Consider the following 14959-nt stretch of genomic DNA (forward strand, 5'->3'; position numbering starts at 1 on the left):
TCTTTTGCCGTGTGTGGATGAGCACAAATGATTCCAAGCTAACTAAGATAAATAAAGCAAAATTTTCTTTTCCATTATTTGGATGGGAAATAAATGTAAGGAAATGCGCTTTCTACGTTAATGTACTTAGTATGATAACATGATACTGGTATAATAGCACTTTTGCCTGGAAATTAAATGGATTGGCTTCAATGAGTTTACTCATTACAAGCAATTATTTTGACTTTCAAATCCTCGACAAATTGATCGAAATTTCTCTCGGACGACCCGTCACTCTCCAACGCATTCTGCAAAATGGCATTTACCTTTTTTGCCTCTTCTCTTAAGCTCTTTGAAGCAGCTCCACTTATAAAGCTCTTTATCTTCTCAGCAACCTCCTTCCTTTCAACAGATGTTTCGTCACAAAGATTAATCCCGATCTTCCAATCATCAACCAGTAGTTTCCTATTAGTAGGTTGATCGTACATTATAGGATAACAAATCATCGGTGTACCACACCATATGCTCTCCAACACAGAATTCCACCCACAATGTGTCAAGAACCCTCCAACAGCCAGATGTGAGAGAACCATCATTTGATTACACCACGGAACTATCAATCCTTTATCTTTAATCTCGTTGACATATCCAGGCGGCAGAACATCATCAGCCGAGCTGACAGCATCCGCTCGAACCACCCAAATAAAATTTACTTCACTAAGAAGAAGCCCATATGCTATTTCTTCAATTACCTGCTTACTAGTCTGCACATGACTACCAAACGAGACGTACAGAACCGAACCAGGGGACTTAGAGTTGAGCCAGTTGGTGCAGTCTAATTCAGACCGTAAACTCTTGCTAACAGTGATTGTGGCAAGAGTTTTGGAGAAATTAATAGGGCCAACTGCATAATTTGGCTGGTACTTGTTCAGAGCTGACAGTGTCTCAGATTCTAATTCATGAACTGTGTTGTGTAAGATAAAATCTGCTTTCTTCACCTCCTCAAATGCCTTGGGCACAACCTTGTCCACTATGGTTGCTGTATCCGTTGCTTTAAGATATGACATCAAATCCTTTGTACTAATTTCCTCAACTCCTGGCAGGTAATTTATCTCCTCCTCCACATGGTCTGATAATAAGAAAACACATAAATGAACGTTAGTAAATCTGCTGCTGTTAAGGAGATGATGATCAGAAGCATATACCTTTACATGGAAAATGTCCATTTTCTTTCAGAAGATTCATGTGGTAAGCTAAAGAGAACATCAACGCTGGTTCTGTCCAGAAAGATACATTCAAGAGATTGTGTTTCTTGGCAATGGCTGCTGGCCATGTATAGAAAGTGTCAGCAATCAAGAAATGGGCAAACGAAGGATCATCAGACTGGATTGTCTTAACAACAAATTCCTCAACACGGCCGGGGAAATCTCGCAACATGGACTCCCAGTACTCGTCTGAGTGGACAACTCGATCGAATTCCAGGGAAAAACCATCATCAATCGTTGTGTAACGTACTTCAAGACCACATTCTCGTGCTTCAGAAAACAGATCACTACTACTCTGCTGGGATTGGGATAACGTGTGGTGTATAAATTCGAGGTGGACGAAAGTTACAACGATGCCCTTTGAAGCAAGTTTCAGAGCTAGATTGACAAAGGGAGTAATATGACCTTGGTATGGAAGTGCCAGCATAATGGCGTGAGGTTTTGGACACGATTCGGACATTTTTCTGTTTGATTTTGCAAATATTAGACTTGGTCCAATTTTGATACAAGGTTGTCCCGAAGTTCTATCTATATACACAAGGTTGATTTAGATTTGGCCAATATAAGAGTTGCAAGGAGTCATTGATGGAGCTTGCCAAGTCCAATTCAAATTCCGTGACTGCTATTACAAGTCAAACGATTTCGAATCAAAGAAAATAACAAACGACTGCTGGACCAAGAAGAATGGTTTGAATATCATTATGATGCAGGGAAATGAATACAACAAGATGCAGGTACCGATATGACAGACACAAGGTTCTAAAAAATGTACAGCGAAAATATGATTATTTATCTATATTTGTCTTTATTAATAGAAAACAACATTGACAAGCGCCGCCTGAAATGCCTAGCAGTTTTATTTGTAAGAATGTATTAACTAATATATAGAGTACATTCACAAGAATAAAACTCAAAGGGGCCTGCACAAGTGGTGGAGTACAAACACATGAAACTCAGCACGCGGTAACGGAATTGAATCAATGAAGAAGAACAAATGAACGAATTAAGAATAGAGAATAAAGAAGTCCAGCAAATTTATAAAACTTGACATAGCATGACTAGCTAGTCAAGGCTTATTTACTTTTCAGTAATTGTGGCTTCAAATTTTTCCTTCAAATCCTTGATTCATCGGCCAAACTTTCTCTCTGACGATCCATCCATGTGTACTCCATCATGCAATTTCACCCTTACTTCCATGATACGTTGATTTAAGCCCTTTAAGATAGTTCCACTCATCAAGCGTTTAATCTTCAGAGCAACTTCTTCTCTGTCAATATATGATCCGTCACAAAGATTAATCCCAATCTTCCAATCATCAACCACTAGTTCCTGTTAGTAGGTTGATCATTCCTTATCGGATGACAAATCATTGGAGTACCATACCAGATGCTCTCCAATACAGAATTCCACCCACAGTGTGTAAAGAACCCTCCAGCAGCTGGATTTGAGAGGACCATAACCTGATTGCACCATGGAACGACCAACCCTCTATCTTGAACTGCGTCCTCAAATCCAGCTGGTAAACCGTTAGCATCATCAGAGGCCACGATTCCAGGCCGAACCACCCAAATGAAGTTAACTTCACTAAGCAGAAGCCCGTAAGCTATTGCTTCAAAAACATGCTTACTAATCTGAACAAGACTGTAGAATATTCATGTGGTGAAACAGCCATAGGACCTCCTACAGATGATAGCATCAGGCGTTATGATGATGGACAAGGGATAAATTAGCTTAGCGCAGCAGGGGAACTCGCGTTTCTTGTTTTCACGTTTTTCTTTATCTTATGTTTTTACTAGCTGAGTTGTTAGCTCTGTTGTTTATTATGTTTCTGATTTGGTTAACGTCAGCTAATTTTCTGTTAGGATTAGCCGAGAATTAGTTGTGCTTATGGCGGTGTTTAGGCTCTGTGTTTAAAGGGTTCTTCCCCTTCATTTTTCACATTATTAGAAACATACAGATTTCCAGAAACTAATGGCTTCTCTCTCGATTTTCTGTTTTATTGTTGGCTACATTTTTTTGATCTGTTTCAACAGACTCCCGAACGAGACGTACAGAACTGAGCCAGGGGACTCGGAGTTTAGCCACTGTGTGCAATCTGATTCAGGCAATAAACTCTTGCTGATCATAATACTATTTGTGGTAAGATTCTTGGAGAAGTTAACGGGGCCAATTGCATAGTTGCGGTGGTATTTGTTTAGAGCTGACAGTATCTCGGATTCTAATTCTTGAACTGTGTTATGTAGTATAATTGCCTTGTTCACTTCCTTGAATGCAGTGAACACAACTTTTTGTGAACCATGTCAGTAAGGCCTTCTTTAAGATAAGGCATGAAGTCTCTTGTATTTATTGACTCCACTCCAGGAATGTAATTTATTTCCTCAATATTATCTGAGCCAAAAAAAAAGTACGCATATGTGAAATTTAAGTTATTAATTAATAGTACTAGCTAGTATTTATATATACGTGTTTTCAGTTTATGCGAACCTTTGCATGGGAAATGACCGTTTTGGAAGTTCCGAGTGGTAGATCAAAGAAAACACCAATGCTGTTTCTGTCTGAAACTGAGACATTCACAAGGTTGTACTTCTCAGCAATTGTTTCAGGCCATGAATTAAGAGTGTCTGCAACCAAGAAATGGACTAAAACATGGGTCGGATTTGATTATTTTCCCGACAAATTCATCGACAAGAGCTGGAAAATCTCGCAACATGGACTCCCTAGTACTCCTCCAGGTGGAGAAATCGGTTGTATTCCAGAGGAAAACCATCATTGATTGTTGCGTAACGTATGTCAAGACCTGATTGACGGGCATCGGAGAATAAATCGACTTGGTCAGTTGTTCGTCATGACGGGATTTAGACAACGTGTGGTGAACAAATTCAAGATGAACAAACGTAACGAGAAAGCCCTTTGAAGCAAGCTTGAGTACAAGATTGATGCAAGGGAATGGGATTATGATGGGGTGGAGTTTGACCCTTGATGCCATGTTTGTGTGTGTTGTTAAACTTGTTCTACGATATGGACATGCAGCTGAATGATTAAGGTTGGATTGCCATTGGAACCCCGAATATGCTAAAGATGGAATCTGATTGGACCACAATGGCCGGCACTACAAACCAAACTATGTCATTAAAGATTCAAAAATAATTCGAGAGGACCAATTAAGATGTACTTGGACCGCCGAAATGATTCGATTTGAAGAGGATACCGATTTTTTCTGTTTCGTTTATTATGGGACGACACCTCTCTATTTTATTATTTATCATATATATATATATGAATATTACTGGCAGTTTGGATTTTTTTGCTATAGTTTTGTATTTTGCTTTATGCATGTTTTATTATTTTTTAAATGATATATTACTGACTGTATATTTAATGAAATATTCTATTGGTTTACATATTCTCTTGTAATTTTGTCTTCAATTTTGCATTGTATTTCACTCATTAAATCAAGTACGTTAATTAAATTTATAAGCGTATTCTTAGTATTTGTAGAACATATATTCTTGCTCTCGTAACAAATGAAAATAGAGTTATAACAAAAGGTCCAAAGTAATATTTTAGACATCATCTTTCATAAATGATACAACAAAACTAAAGTCGAACATTTGGATTATAATACAACTGACAAATAATAAAAACCAATACGATCATTCGATGTTATTGATCATTAATTACTTGTTCCAGATTGAATTTTGTCTTTCAAATCCTTGATAAATTGATTGAAATTTTTCTCCGAGGACCCATCAACTTCCAAGGCGTGATGCAAAATCGTCTTCACCTTATTCGCCTCTTGCCTAAACCTCTTGGAAGGAGCTCCACTCATAAAGCTCTTTATCTTCTCAGCAACTTCCTTCCTATCAACAGATGTTCCATCACAAAGACTAATCCCACACTTCCAATCATTGACCACTAGCTTCCTATTGGTAGGTTGATCAAACAAGAATGGATAACAAATCATCGGAACACCACACCACAAGCTCTCTATCGTAGAATTCCACCCGTTGTGTGTCAAGAATCCTCCAACGGCTGGATTTGAGAGAACCCTGATTTGGTTAGACCATGGAATTATCAACCCTTTATCTTTGACCTCATCTTCATACCCATCAGGCATAATTTTAGTATCCGAGGAGCTCAGAATTCCTTCTCGAACCACCCAAATGAAATGTACTTCACTAAGAAGCAGCCCATAGGCTATTTCTTCAATTACCTGCCTGCTAGTGTGCACAAAGCTCCCGAACGAGACGTACAAAACTGAGTCGGGGGGCTTGGACTCGAGCCACTCGCTGCAGTCTGATTCAGACCATAAACTCTTGCTGACAGTATATGTGGGCAAATTTTTAAAAAAGTTAATAGGGCCAATTGCATAGTTAGGCTGGTATTTGTTTAGAACTGACAGTGTTTCGGCTTCCAATTCATGCACAGTGTTATGTAGTATAAAATCTGCCTTCTTCACTTGCTCAAACGCCATGAATACAGATTCGAGCATTGTATAATTATATCCTTGTGCCGATTCCATACTAACTGAAATCAAGTCTCTTGTACTTATTGACTTAACTCCAGGCACGTAATTAACTTCCTCGTGGATATTGTTAACTGATAATCAAGAAATTAACAAGGCATTTGAGAAACTAACTCATAAATGCACGGAAGAGGGTGAAGAAGAAAATTTTTTACGTACCTTTACATGGGAAATGACCATTTTCTATTAGAAGGTCCACGTGGTAAGCTAGAGTAAAAACCAACGCTGGTTCAGTCCAAAGTGAGACATTGACAAGGTTGTACTTCTCAGCAATGGTTGCAGGCCAAGAAAAAACAGTGTCAGCTACCAGGAAATGGAGCAAATATGGATCAGACTTGATTGTCTTCCTGACAAATTCATCAACACGAGATGGAAATTCATGCAGTACCCTTCCCCAGAACTCTTCATAGTTGGCATCTCTATCGAATTCCAAAGGAAAGCCATCGCTAATAGTCGTGTAGCGTATGTCAAGACCTGATTCCCGTGCTTCAGAAAAGATATCGACTTGGGTTTTATTGCAATGGAGATGGTGGGCTTTAGACAACCTGTGGTGAACAAATTCAAAATGAACAAAAGTGATGGAAAAGCCCTTTGAAGCAATCTTGAGGGCTAGATTGACGAAGGGGTTAATATGGCCCTGGTATGGGACAGAGATCATGATAGCGTGGGGCTTGCCGCGATTCTCAGCCATCGTTTCTGTTTGTTGTTTCACTTATCTCGCTGTATGATCCTGATGCATAACGAGCTGTATTTAACTTCTGGGCGCCGTGGATGGAGATGAAATGATGAAACCGACGTAACATGTACAAGCAGCCAAATATATGATGAGAGGAGAAGCAAAACTGAATTTGACAATATCATGTATGTCAGGACCAGAAACGGGCTCTTCTACTGCCAAATCACACAAAAGATTATAGTAACAGGTTAATTACACTTATATTTCATCCCGAAATGAAAAATTACAAATTTTCTTGAAAACCCTTTTAAATTATACTCTTTCAAGACTTTTCCATTTACAACTGACTCCTTTTTTAGGTTGAACAAAATATGATGATAGTATAAAAAAAATTATATAAACTTTCAATTTTACCCATCTTTCAACTTTTTTTTTATGAAGAAATTAGATTTTTTTTTAATTTTTTTAAATTGGGGTGTGAAATTAAAATCTTTTACCTTGCTATAAGTTCATTAAAGCGCGTGCGTTCACACAATTGAGATATTCACTTTTTATTTGTTGAAAAGTGAAAAAATAGCCCTTGATAAAATATTGTCCTAAAATTAGTTGTTTGGATAAAATAAATAAAAAAAACTAATCATGAGACCTTCTGGCCAAATGTGTTCTAAATTTGCGAAAAATTAAAAATATATATACAGTACTACAACCTAACAATATAAAAGACTAAAATCGAAAAATATAATTATGCCATATGTATAATACAACTACAAATAATCAGAGGCAATAAGATGATTGATCAACAGTGCATCTTTGCAGCTAGTCAACTATTATTTAATACTTGTAGTTGTAGAATGAATTTTGTCCTTCAAATCCTTGATAAATTGATCGAAATTCCTCTCAGACGATCCATCAACTTCCAAGGCGTGATGCAGAATCGTCTTCACCTTATCTGCCTCTTGCCTAAAGCTCTTTGAAGCAGCTCCACTCATAAAGCTCTTTATCTTCTCAGCAACTTCCTTCCTGTCAACAGATGTTCCATCACAAAGACTAATCCCACACTTCCAATCATCGACCACTAGCTTCCTATTGGTAGGTTGATCATACGAAAATGGATAGCAAATCATCGGAACAGCACACCACATGCTCTCTATTGTCGAATTCCACCCGTTATGTGTCAAGAATCCTCCAACGGCTGGATTAGAGAGAACCCTGATTTGATTACACCAAGGAATTATCAACCCTTTATCTTCAACCTCATCCTCATATCCATTAGGCATAATATTAGTATCACCGGAACTCAGAATTCCTTCTCGAATGGCCCAAATGAAATTTACTTGGCTAAGAAGCAGCCCATAGGCTATTTCTTCAATTACCTGCCTGCTAGTGTGCACAAAGCTCCCGAACGAGACGTACAAAACTGAGCCGGGAAGCTTGGACTTGAGCCACTCAGTGCAGTCCGATTCAGACCATAAATTCTTGCTGACAGTATATGTGGGCAAATTTTTAAAAAAATTAATAGGGCCAATTGCATAGTTAGGCTGGTATTTGTTTAGAGCTGACAGCGTATCGGCTTCTAATTCATGCACAGTGTTATGCAGTATAAAGTCTGCCTTCTTCGCTTGGTCAGATGCCATGAATAAAGATGTGAGCATTGTGTGATATCCTTGTTCCGATTCCTTCATAACTGAAACCAAGTCTCTTGTACTTATCGGCTTGACTCCAGGAATATAATTTACTTCCTCGTGGATGTTATCTAATAATCAAGAAATTAAGAAGACATTTAGAGAAACTAATTAATAAATACATGGAAGAGGCCGGAGAAGATAGATATATTTTTGCATACCTTTACATGGGAAATGCCCATTCTCTCTCAGAAGGTCCAAGTGGTAAGCTAGAGTAAAAACCAAGGCTGGTTGAGTCCAGAGTGAGACATTGACAAGGTTGTACTTCTCAGCAATGGTTGCAGGGTAAGGGAAAAAAGTGTCGGCTACGAAGAAATAGTCCACATATGGATCAGACTGGATAATCTTTCCGACAAATTCATCTACACGAGCTGGAAAATCACGCAATATCCTTCCCCAGTACTCTTCAAAGTTGGAATATCTATCGAATTCCACCGGCAAGCCATCGCTAATAGTCGTGTAGCGTATGTCAAGACCTGATTCCCGTGCTTCAGAAAAGATATCGACTTGGGTTTTATTGCAATGGAGATGGTGGGCTTTAGACACCCTGTGGTGAACAGATTCGAAATGAACGAAAGTGATGGAAAAGCCCTTTGAAGCAATCTTGAGAGCTAGATTGACGAAGGGGTTAATATGGCCCTGGTATGGGATTGAGATCATGATAGCGTGCGGCTTGCGGTGACACTCGGCCATTGTTTCTGTTTGCTGTTTCACTCGTGTCGTTGTATGACCCTGATGCATCTATATATAGCCAGCTGTATTTACATTGTGTGGGACGTGGATGGAGCTGAAATGATGAAATTGACGTAACATGTAATTGTGTGATGAGAACAGAAGCAAAAATGAATTTGAAAGTATCATGTATGTCAAGACCAACAACGGACTCTTCTACCATGAAAGTTAACTCCCAAAGATTACTAGAAAGTGAGTAAACTTAAGGGAAAATTGCGTGTGAATTGTACATTAACTAATTAAATTGTAATTATAGCCCTCTAATTTAGAAGGCTGTGGTATTTTTAGTCATGTAATCATGACGTGCTCTATCATTATCATTTTTCAATTGCTTAACTATATGGCGAAATTGTAAGAATATTAATCTTCTGTGTATAGGGGTGGTAAAATTAGTCCCATAAATATTGGATTGTCAATTGTAATCTTATAAGTTTTAATTTAGTGGGAATTTTAATCTTTCAGATAAAAAATTATCAAATTTTAGTCGAGCAAATTGAGACTTAGGATTCCGACTGTCAACTAGGCTTCAATTAAAAATGTGGCATCCTCGTAGAGTGATTGATATAAGGAAAAGTTTAAAAAGAAAAAAACCCCTCTTTCACATTTCTCTCTCTCTATGCCCATATGGAAGTGAAAATTGGTTGAAGATGAGTGAATGGAAATGGAAATTGGTTGAAAGAAAATTATGGGTTGGCAAAGGCGAGCTTTGGTCAGAAGGCCGGAGTCGGGATCGTTTTCGAAGGGAGAAATTGAGTGATATATAAAATATTATGGTTCAATTTGTACAACAAAAAATTATGGTAAATACTATAGCACAGGTAAAAGATCATAACAAATATTAATTAAACGTGGTTAAAATTTAAATTTTCGTATCGATTTTGTCTAATCATAATAAATAATATTATTTTATTATTATTTTTAAGTGGTACAGATTAATAATATAGTGAATATCAATTTTCTTTTGTAGTACCACTGTTGACGACAACAGACCATATTACAAAGCCTTTGATTTTACTTCTGAGAGTTGAGTCCTGAAATGTAAGTAAAGTATCATCGGCAATACGATGAATTGCATGGCTAACTGGCCAATGTTTATTCTCTTGCAGCTGTGGCATGGATTTTTCCCTTCAAATCCTTAATAAATTGATGAAAATTTCTCTCCGAGGACCCATCAATTTGTAATGCATCATGTAAAGTCTCCTTAACCTTTTCTGCCTCTTTCTTCAAACCCTCTAAAGCAGTTCCTTTCATAAAGCTCTTTATCTTCTCAGCAACTTCATTTCTTTCGACAGTCGACGTCCCATCACAAAGACTAATTCCAATCTTCCAAGTATCAACTACTAGTTTCCTGTTAGTAAGTTGGTCATAGGTTATCGGGCAACAAATCATAGGAACACCACACCACATGCTCTCTACCGTCGAGTTCCACCCGTTGTGTGTCAAGAATCCTCCAACAGCCGGATTTGAAAGAACTTTAATTTGATTACACCATGAAATTACCAATCCTTTATCTCTAACCTTGTCCTGGTACCCGGCCGGCAGAACATTAGTATCACCAGGGCTTACAATACCTTCTCGAACCACCCAAATAAAGTTTACTTCACTAAGAAGAAGCCCGTAAGCTATTTCTTGAATTACCTGCTTACTGGTCTGAACAAGACTCCCGAAAGACACGTACAAAACTGAGCCAGGGGCCTTGGAGTCCAGCCACTCAGTGCAGTCTGATTCTGGCCACAAACTTTTGCTGATAGTATTGGTGTCGAGAATTTTGGAAAAATTAATAGGGCCAATTGCATAATTAGGCAAGTATTTGTTGAGAGCTGATAGTGTCTCAGATTCTAATTCTTGAACTGTGTTGTGCAGGACAAAATCTGCCTTCTTTACTTCCTGAAATGCCACGAACAAAACTTCACTCAATACAATCTCCTCTTCCCTGAGATATGACATCACGTCCCTTGTGCTGATTGATTCAATTCCAGGAAGGTAATTTATCTCCACCTCTTTGTTATCTGATAATCGAGAGAAAGCAGCCTTTTGTGAAATTAGATACACTATTGCAGTGTCACTCGATCTTATGTTTTAACAATTTGGTTGAGAACACAGAAAGTGTGTGTGGAAGCATACCTTTGCAAGGAACATGGCCCTTTTCTCTTAGAAGATCCCAGTGGTAGCCTAAAGAAAATACGAGAGCTAGTTCGGTCCAGAATGAAACGTTCACAAGGTTGTACTTGTGGGCAATGGTTGCCGGCCAATGATAAATAGTGTCAGTAACCAAGAAATGTACCGAAAATGGGTCGGATTGGATTATATTCCCAACAAATTCATCGACACGAGCTGGAAAATCATGAAAGAGGGTATTGAAGTACTCCAATTGGTGGAGATCTCGATCAAATTCCAAAGGATAACCATCGCTAATCGTTGTGTAACGTATGTCAAGACCTGATTCGCGAGCTACAAAAAAGAAGTCGACTTGATCAGCTGTAGTGGTATGGTCATGAACCTTGGACAATTTGTGGTGAACAAATTCAAGATGAACAAAAGTGATGGAAAAGCCCTTGGAAGCAATCTTGAGGGCTAGATTGACAAATGGGTTAATGTGACCCTGGTAGGGGACGGAGATCATTATGGCGTGGGGCTTGCCATGACTCTCACCCATTATCTTCCTTTGCTGTTGTGATGCATAGCTACCTAAATTTATTAACTTCAGACAGTGTTCGTACTTTGTACATCACATTATGTGGATTGTAACAACTGGTGGTGCTGATTCACACGCCATATCACGTACAAATAGACAAATGAATTAATGCGTGCAGGACGGGGTACTAACAACCCGACAAAAAATGAATTTGACAATACAAATTATATTAGGATCCGGCCCCCAAAAGATTCGATTGAATGATAGGAGTTTAACAACATGTCCTACCATGATTTCTGTCACTTCTGTGACTCTCAATTTAGCTTTGGTTTCACTAACTTCACCAATTTGTTATGCAATTGATCACTTTTCCTAAATTGTACACCAATCATATGGTAAGTGTATTGCACTTGCCGTATAATTAGTTCAAATTCAATCAAATCAAGCACCGATTAGAATTTTCCAAAAGAAAAAGGGTGACTTAAGCGATGGGGTAAAACTGAAATGTTTAATGACCTTTTTCCTTCAAAGTCGAAATATCTCTATGAATATCATTCTGCATTCTGTTAGTAGGTTTATCATTGGGGTACCTACTGCACTACATGCTCTTCAATATAGATTATTTCCTCCCGCAACTGCTGAATCAGAGAGAACCATATATAATTTGATGCACCATGAAACTATCAGCTCTTTATCTTCAATGAAATCCTCATTCAACCAGCAAAACGTTGATTATTAGTATCAGCACAGCTGACTTCACCTCATCGTACCACCCAAATAAAGTATACTTCACTTAGAAGCAGTACTCGTCCATAAGCTGTTTCGTCAACTACCTACATGCTCGCTAGTCCCCACGTGACTCCCAAACAAGACATACAAACCTGATCAGACAGGGGGGCTTAGAGTGAATCCAGCTGAGGGTGCCGTCTGATTAAGAACATGGATAAAACACTGTCACTTAACGTGTGTAGCGTATATCAAGACCTGTTTCCGAGCTTCAGAGAACGAATAGACTTCTGTTTTATTGCGAAAGTGATGGCTAGCCCTTGAACTTGAACCTCAGAATGACAAATGGGTTGATATATCTGTGTGCTGTTGCATTCTTTTCGTTGTATGAGAAACATACATAGTACTAGCTGGATCACGCTGTGTAGTTCCATGGATGGAGCTGAAATCATGAAATTGATGTAAAACATGTACAAGTAGCCAAATATGTGATGAGGACCGAAGCATGAGGCTTGCCGCGATTCTCAGCCTTCGTTTCTGTTTGTTGTTTCACTTATCTCTCTGTATGATCCTGATGGAGTTGAAATGATGAAACCGACGTAACATGTACAAGCAGCCAAATATGTGATGAGAGCAGAAGCAAAGCTGAATTTGACAATATCATTTATGTCAGGACCAGAAACGGGTTCTTCTACTGCGAAATCACACAAAAGATTATAGTAACAGGTTAATTACACTTATATTTCATCCCGAAATGAAAAATTACATATTTTCTTGAAAACCCTTTTAAATTTGTCTTTATAAAATCTTTCAAAACTTTTCTGTTTACAACTGACTGTTTTTTTAGGGTGAACAGAATATAATGATAGTATAAAAAAATTTATATAAACTTTCAATTTTACCATCTTAAAAAGAAAACTCTTCTTGAGTGTTAGATTTTTTTTTAATTTTTTTAAATTGGGGTGTGAAATTAAAATCATTTACCTCGCTATAACTTCATTAAAGCGCATGCATTCACACAATTGAAATATTCACTTTTTATTTGACGAAAAGTGAAAAAATGGCCCTTAATAAAATATATTTATAAAATTATAGTTGTTGGATAAAATAAATAAAAAAACTAATCATGAGACCTTCCGGCCAAATGTGTTCTAAATTTATGAAAATTAAAAATATATATACAGTACTAATTTACAACCTAACAATATAAAAGACTAAAATATGAATAGATATATAGCAGAGGACGAAAAATATAATTATGCCATATGTATAAGAGGCAATAAGATGATTGATCAACGGTGCATCTTTGCAGCTAGTCAACTATTATTTAATACTTGTAGTTGTGGGGTGAATTTTGTCCTTCAAATCCTTGATAAATTGGGTGAAATTATTTTAAAAATGCCAAAAAAAAAAAAATTAAAGATTTGCTGTGTTTTGGGAGAATTTACATTTTTAAGTGGCACCGTGCCGAAAAAATGCAGTGCCACAATTTAAATTAGAAAAAAAAATTATGTCACCGCGGTGATAAACCGCAGTGACATAATTTTTTAAGCCACCGCGGTCCCTTTTATTTAAAAAAAAAATTAATATTCAATGAATAAAGGCATTGTTAATTCATATTGTGATTTGGTTTCAATTACAATTAACATTTGTGAATTGGGCCAATTTGGCCCAATTCACAAATTATATATATTTTTTATTTTTTATAATTTAATTAATTTTTGAAATTATATTAATTTTAAAAATATAATGAAACATAAAAATGTAATAGTGTATATTTTTCTATACAATTCTAAAAAAGTACAAAGAATCATACTGATAAGTTTGCGACAGTGTTAGAACCCTTCGATTGAAACCCAAGGCCAGATTTAAAATTTAAAAAAAAATACAAGTAATTCTTGTGATACTATAAATGTATAAATACTTCAAATTAATATGACAACAAAGTTAGTTTCTATTAAATAGTATACAAAGTTCTCTTTTATGATATTTTCTATCAAATTAAAAGCAAAAAAGGAAATCTCATTTTGTTTTAACTTTAGTGCTGTAATTCCCTTTTTTTTTTTGTTTCCTGAATGTAAAAAATAAGAATATTTTTACAAAATGTAATTCTTTTTTTTTATATTTTTTATAATTTCATTTCATTTAAATTCATGATGTGACATGTATGGTTCACCATATATATGCCAAGTTGTTTCATCTATTTTATTTGTTGCTTATTAACAAGATATTCTAAAACAAGATTTTATTTCATAAAATGAAATGGATTAAAGGTAATTTTCGTCCCTTAATTTCAGGTCAATTTTGTTTTAGTTCTCTAAGTTACTAGGGTTCTATTTTGGTCTCATAAAACTGAAAAAATCTCAAAATTTGGTCGGAAAGTTGAGTCACTCGTCGGAAAAAGCATGTGATTTTTTAAATTGGGGCTTGCATTGTGATTGACTGAAAATAAAAGGCTTAAAGGCAATTTTCGTCCCCTAACTTCAGGCTATTTTCGTTTTAGTCCCCTAACCTCAGGTCATGTCTTCACCACATCTTTAAGCCTTTTAGTCCCCTAACTTCAGGCTATTCTCATTTTAGTTCCCTAACTTCAGGCCATGTCTTCACCACATCAGAGAGAGAGAGAGAGAGACCCATTATTAACCACATAAACATGAGATGCTCTATCGTTGTCATTTTGCAATTATTTAATGATGTGCATTAGTAAAAAATATATTAAATTATAAATATAAAAAAGTA

At 36.8% G+C, this 14959-nt stretch overlaps 5 protein-coding genes across 5 annotated transcripts; all 5 read right to left on the reverse strand.

Annotated features, from left to right (window-relative positions):
- Positions 1-28: 28 nt before the first annotated feature.
- On the reverse strand, positions 29-1880 carry LOC105174273 (UDP-glycosyltransferase 86A1). The gene is made up of 2 exons (XM_011096319.3): positions 1185-1880; positions 29-1108 (listed from the first exon to the last, which is right to left on the reverse strand). The coding sequence occupies exons 1-2, from the start codon at positions 1702-1704 to the stop codon at positions 198-200; spliced, it is 1431 nt and encodes a 476-aa protein (XP_011094621.1). The 5' UTR covers positions 1705-1880; the 3' UTR covers positions 29-197.
- A 188-nt stretch (positions 1881-2068) lies between these two features.
- LOC105174355 (UDP-glycosyltransferase 86A1) lies at positions 2069-4230 on the reverse strand. The gene is given in 10 exon segments (XM_088875231.1): positions 2069-2572; positions 2575-2885; positions 3276-3540; positions 3543-3632; positions 3729-3754; positions 3756-3805; positions 3807-3890; positions 3892-3963; positions 3965-4087; positions 4090-4230. Coding segments are annotated over 10 exon segments (1413 nt in total). The 3' UTR covers positions 2069-2321.
- Positions 4231-4780: 550 nt separating this feature from the next.
- LOC105174356 (UDP-glycosyltransferase 86A1) lies at positions 4781-6661 on the reverse strand. Its single transcript, XM_088875258.1, has 2 exons — positions 5929-6661; positions 4781-5843 (listed from the first exon to the last, which is right to left on the reverse strand). Exons 1-2 carry the CDS (start codon positions 6458-6460, stop codon positions 4918-4920), a joined length of 1458 nt encoding a protein of 485 aa, XP_088731384.1. The 5' UTR covers positions 6461-6661; the 3' UTR covers positions 4781-4917.
- A 424-nt stretch (positions 6662-7085) lies between these two features.
- LOC105174274 (UDP-glycosyltransferase 86A1) lies at positions 7086-8866 on the reverse strand. Its single transcript, XM_011096320.3, has 2 exons — positions 8289-8866; positions 7086-8198 (listed from the first exon to the last, which is right to left on the reverse strand). Exons 1-2 carry the CDS (start codon positions 8818-8820, stop codon positions 7273-7275), a joined length of 1458 nt encoding a protein of 485 aa, XP_011094622.2. The 5' UTR covers positions 8821-8866; the 3' UTR covers positions 7086-7272.
- Positions 8867-9701: 835 nt separating this feature from the next.
- Positions 9702-11515, reverse strand: LOC105174276 (UDP-glycosyltransferase 86A1). The gene is made up of 2 exons (XM_011096322.3): positions 10984-11515; positions 9702-10868 (listed from the first exon to the last, which is right to left on the reverse strand). Exons 1-2 carry the CDS (start codon positions 11513-11515, stop codon positions 9952-9954), a joined length of 1449 nt encoding a protein of 482 aa, XP_011094624.1. The 3' UTR covers positions 9702-9951.
- Positions 11516-14959: the final 3444 nt, after the last annotated feature.

This window comes from Sesamum indicum, linkage group LG11, assembly GCF_026168435.1.
Source record: "Sesamum indicum cultivar Baizhima isolate 11 linkage group LG11, ASM2616843v1, whole genome shotgun sequence".
NCBI classification, from domain to species: Eukaryota; Viridiplantae; Streptophyta; class Magnoliopsida; order Lamiales; family Pedaliaceae; genus Sesamum; species Sesamum indicum.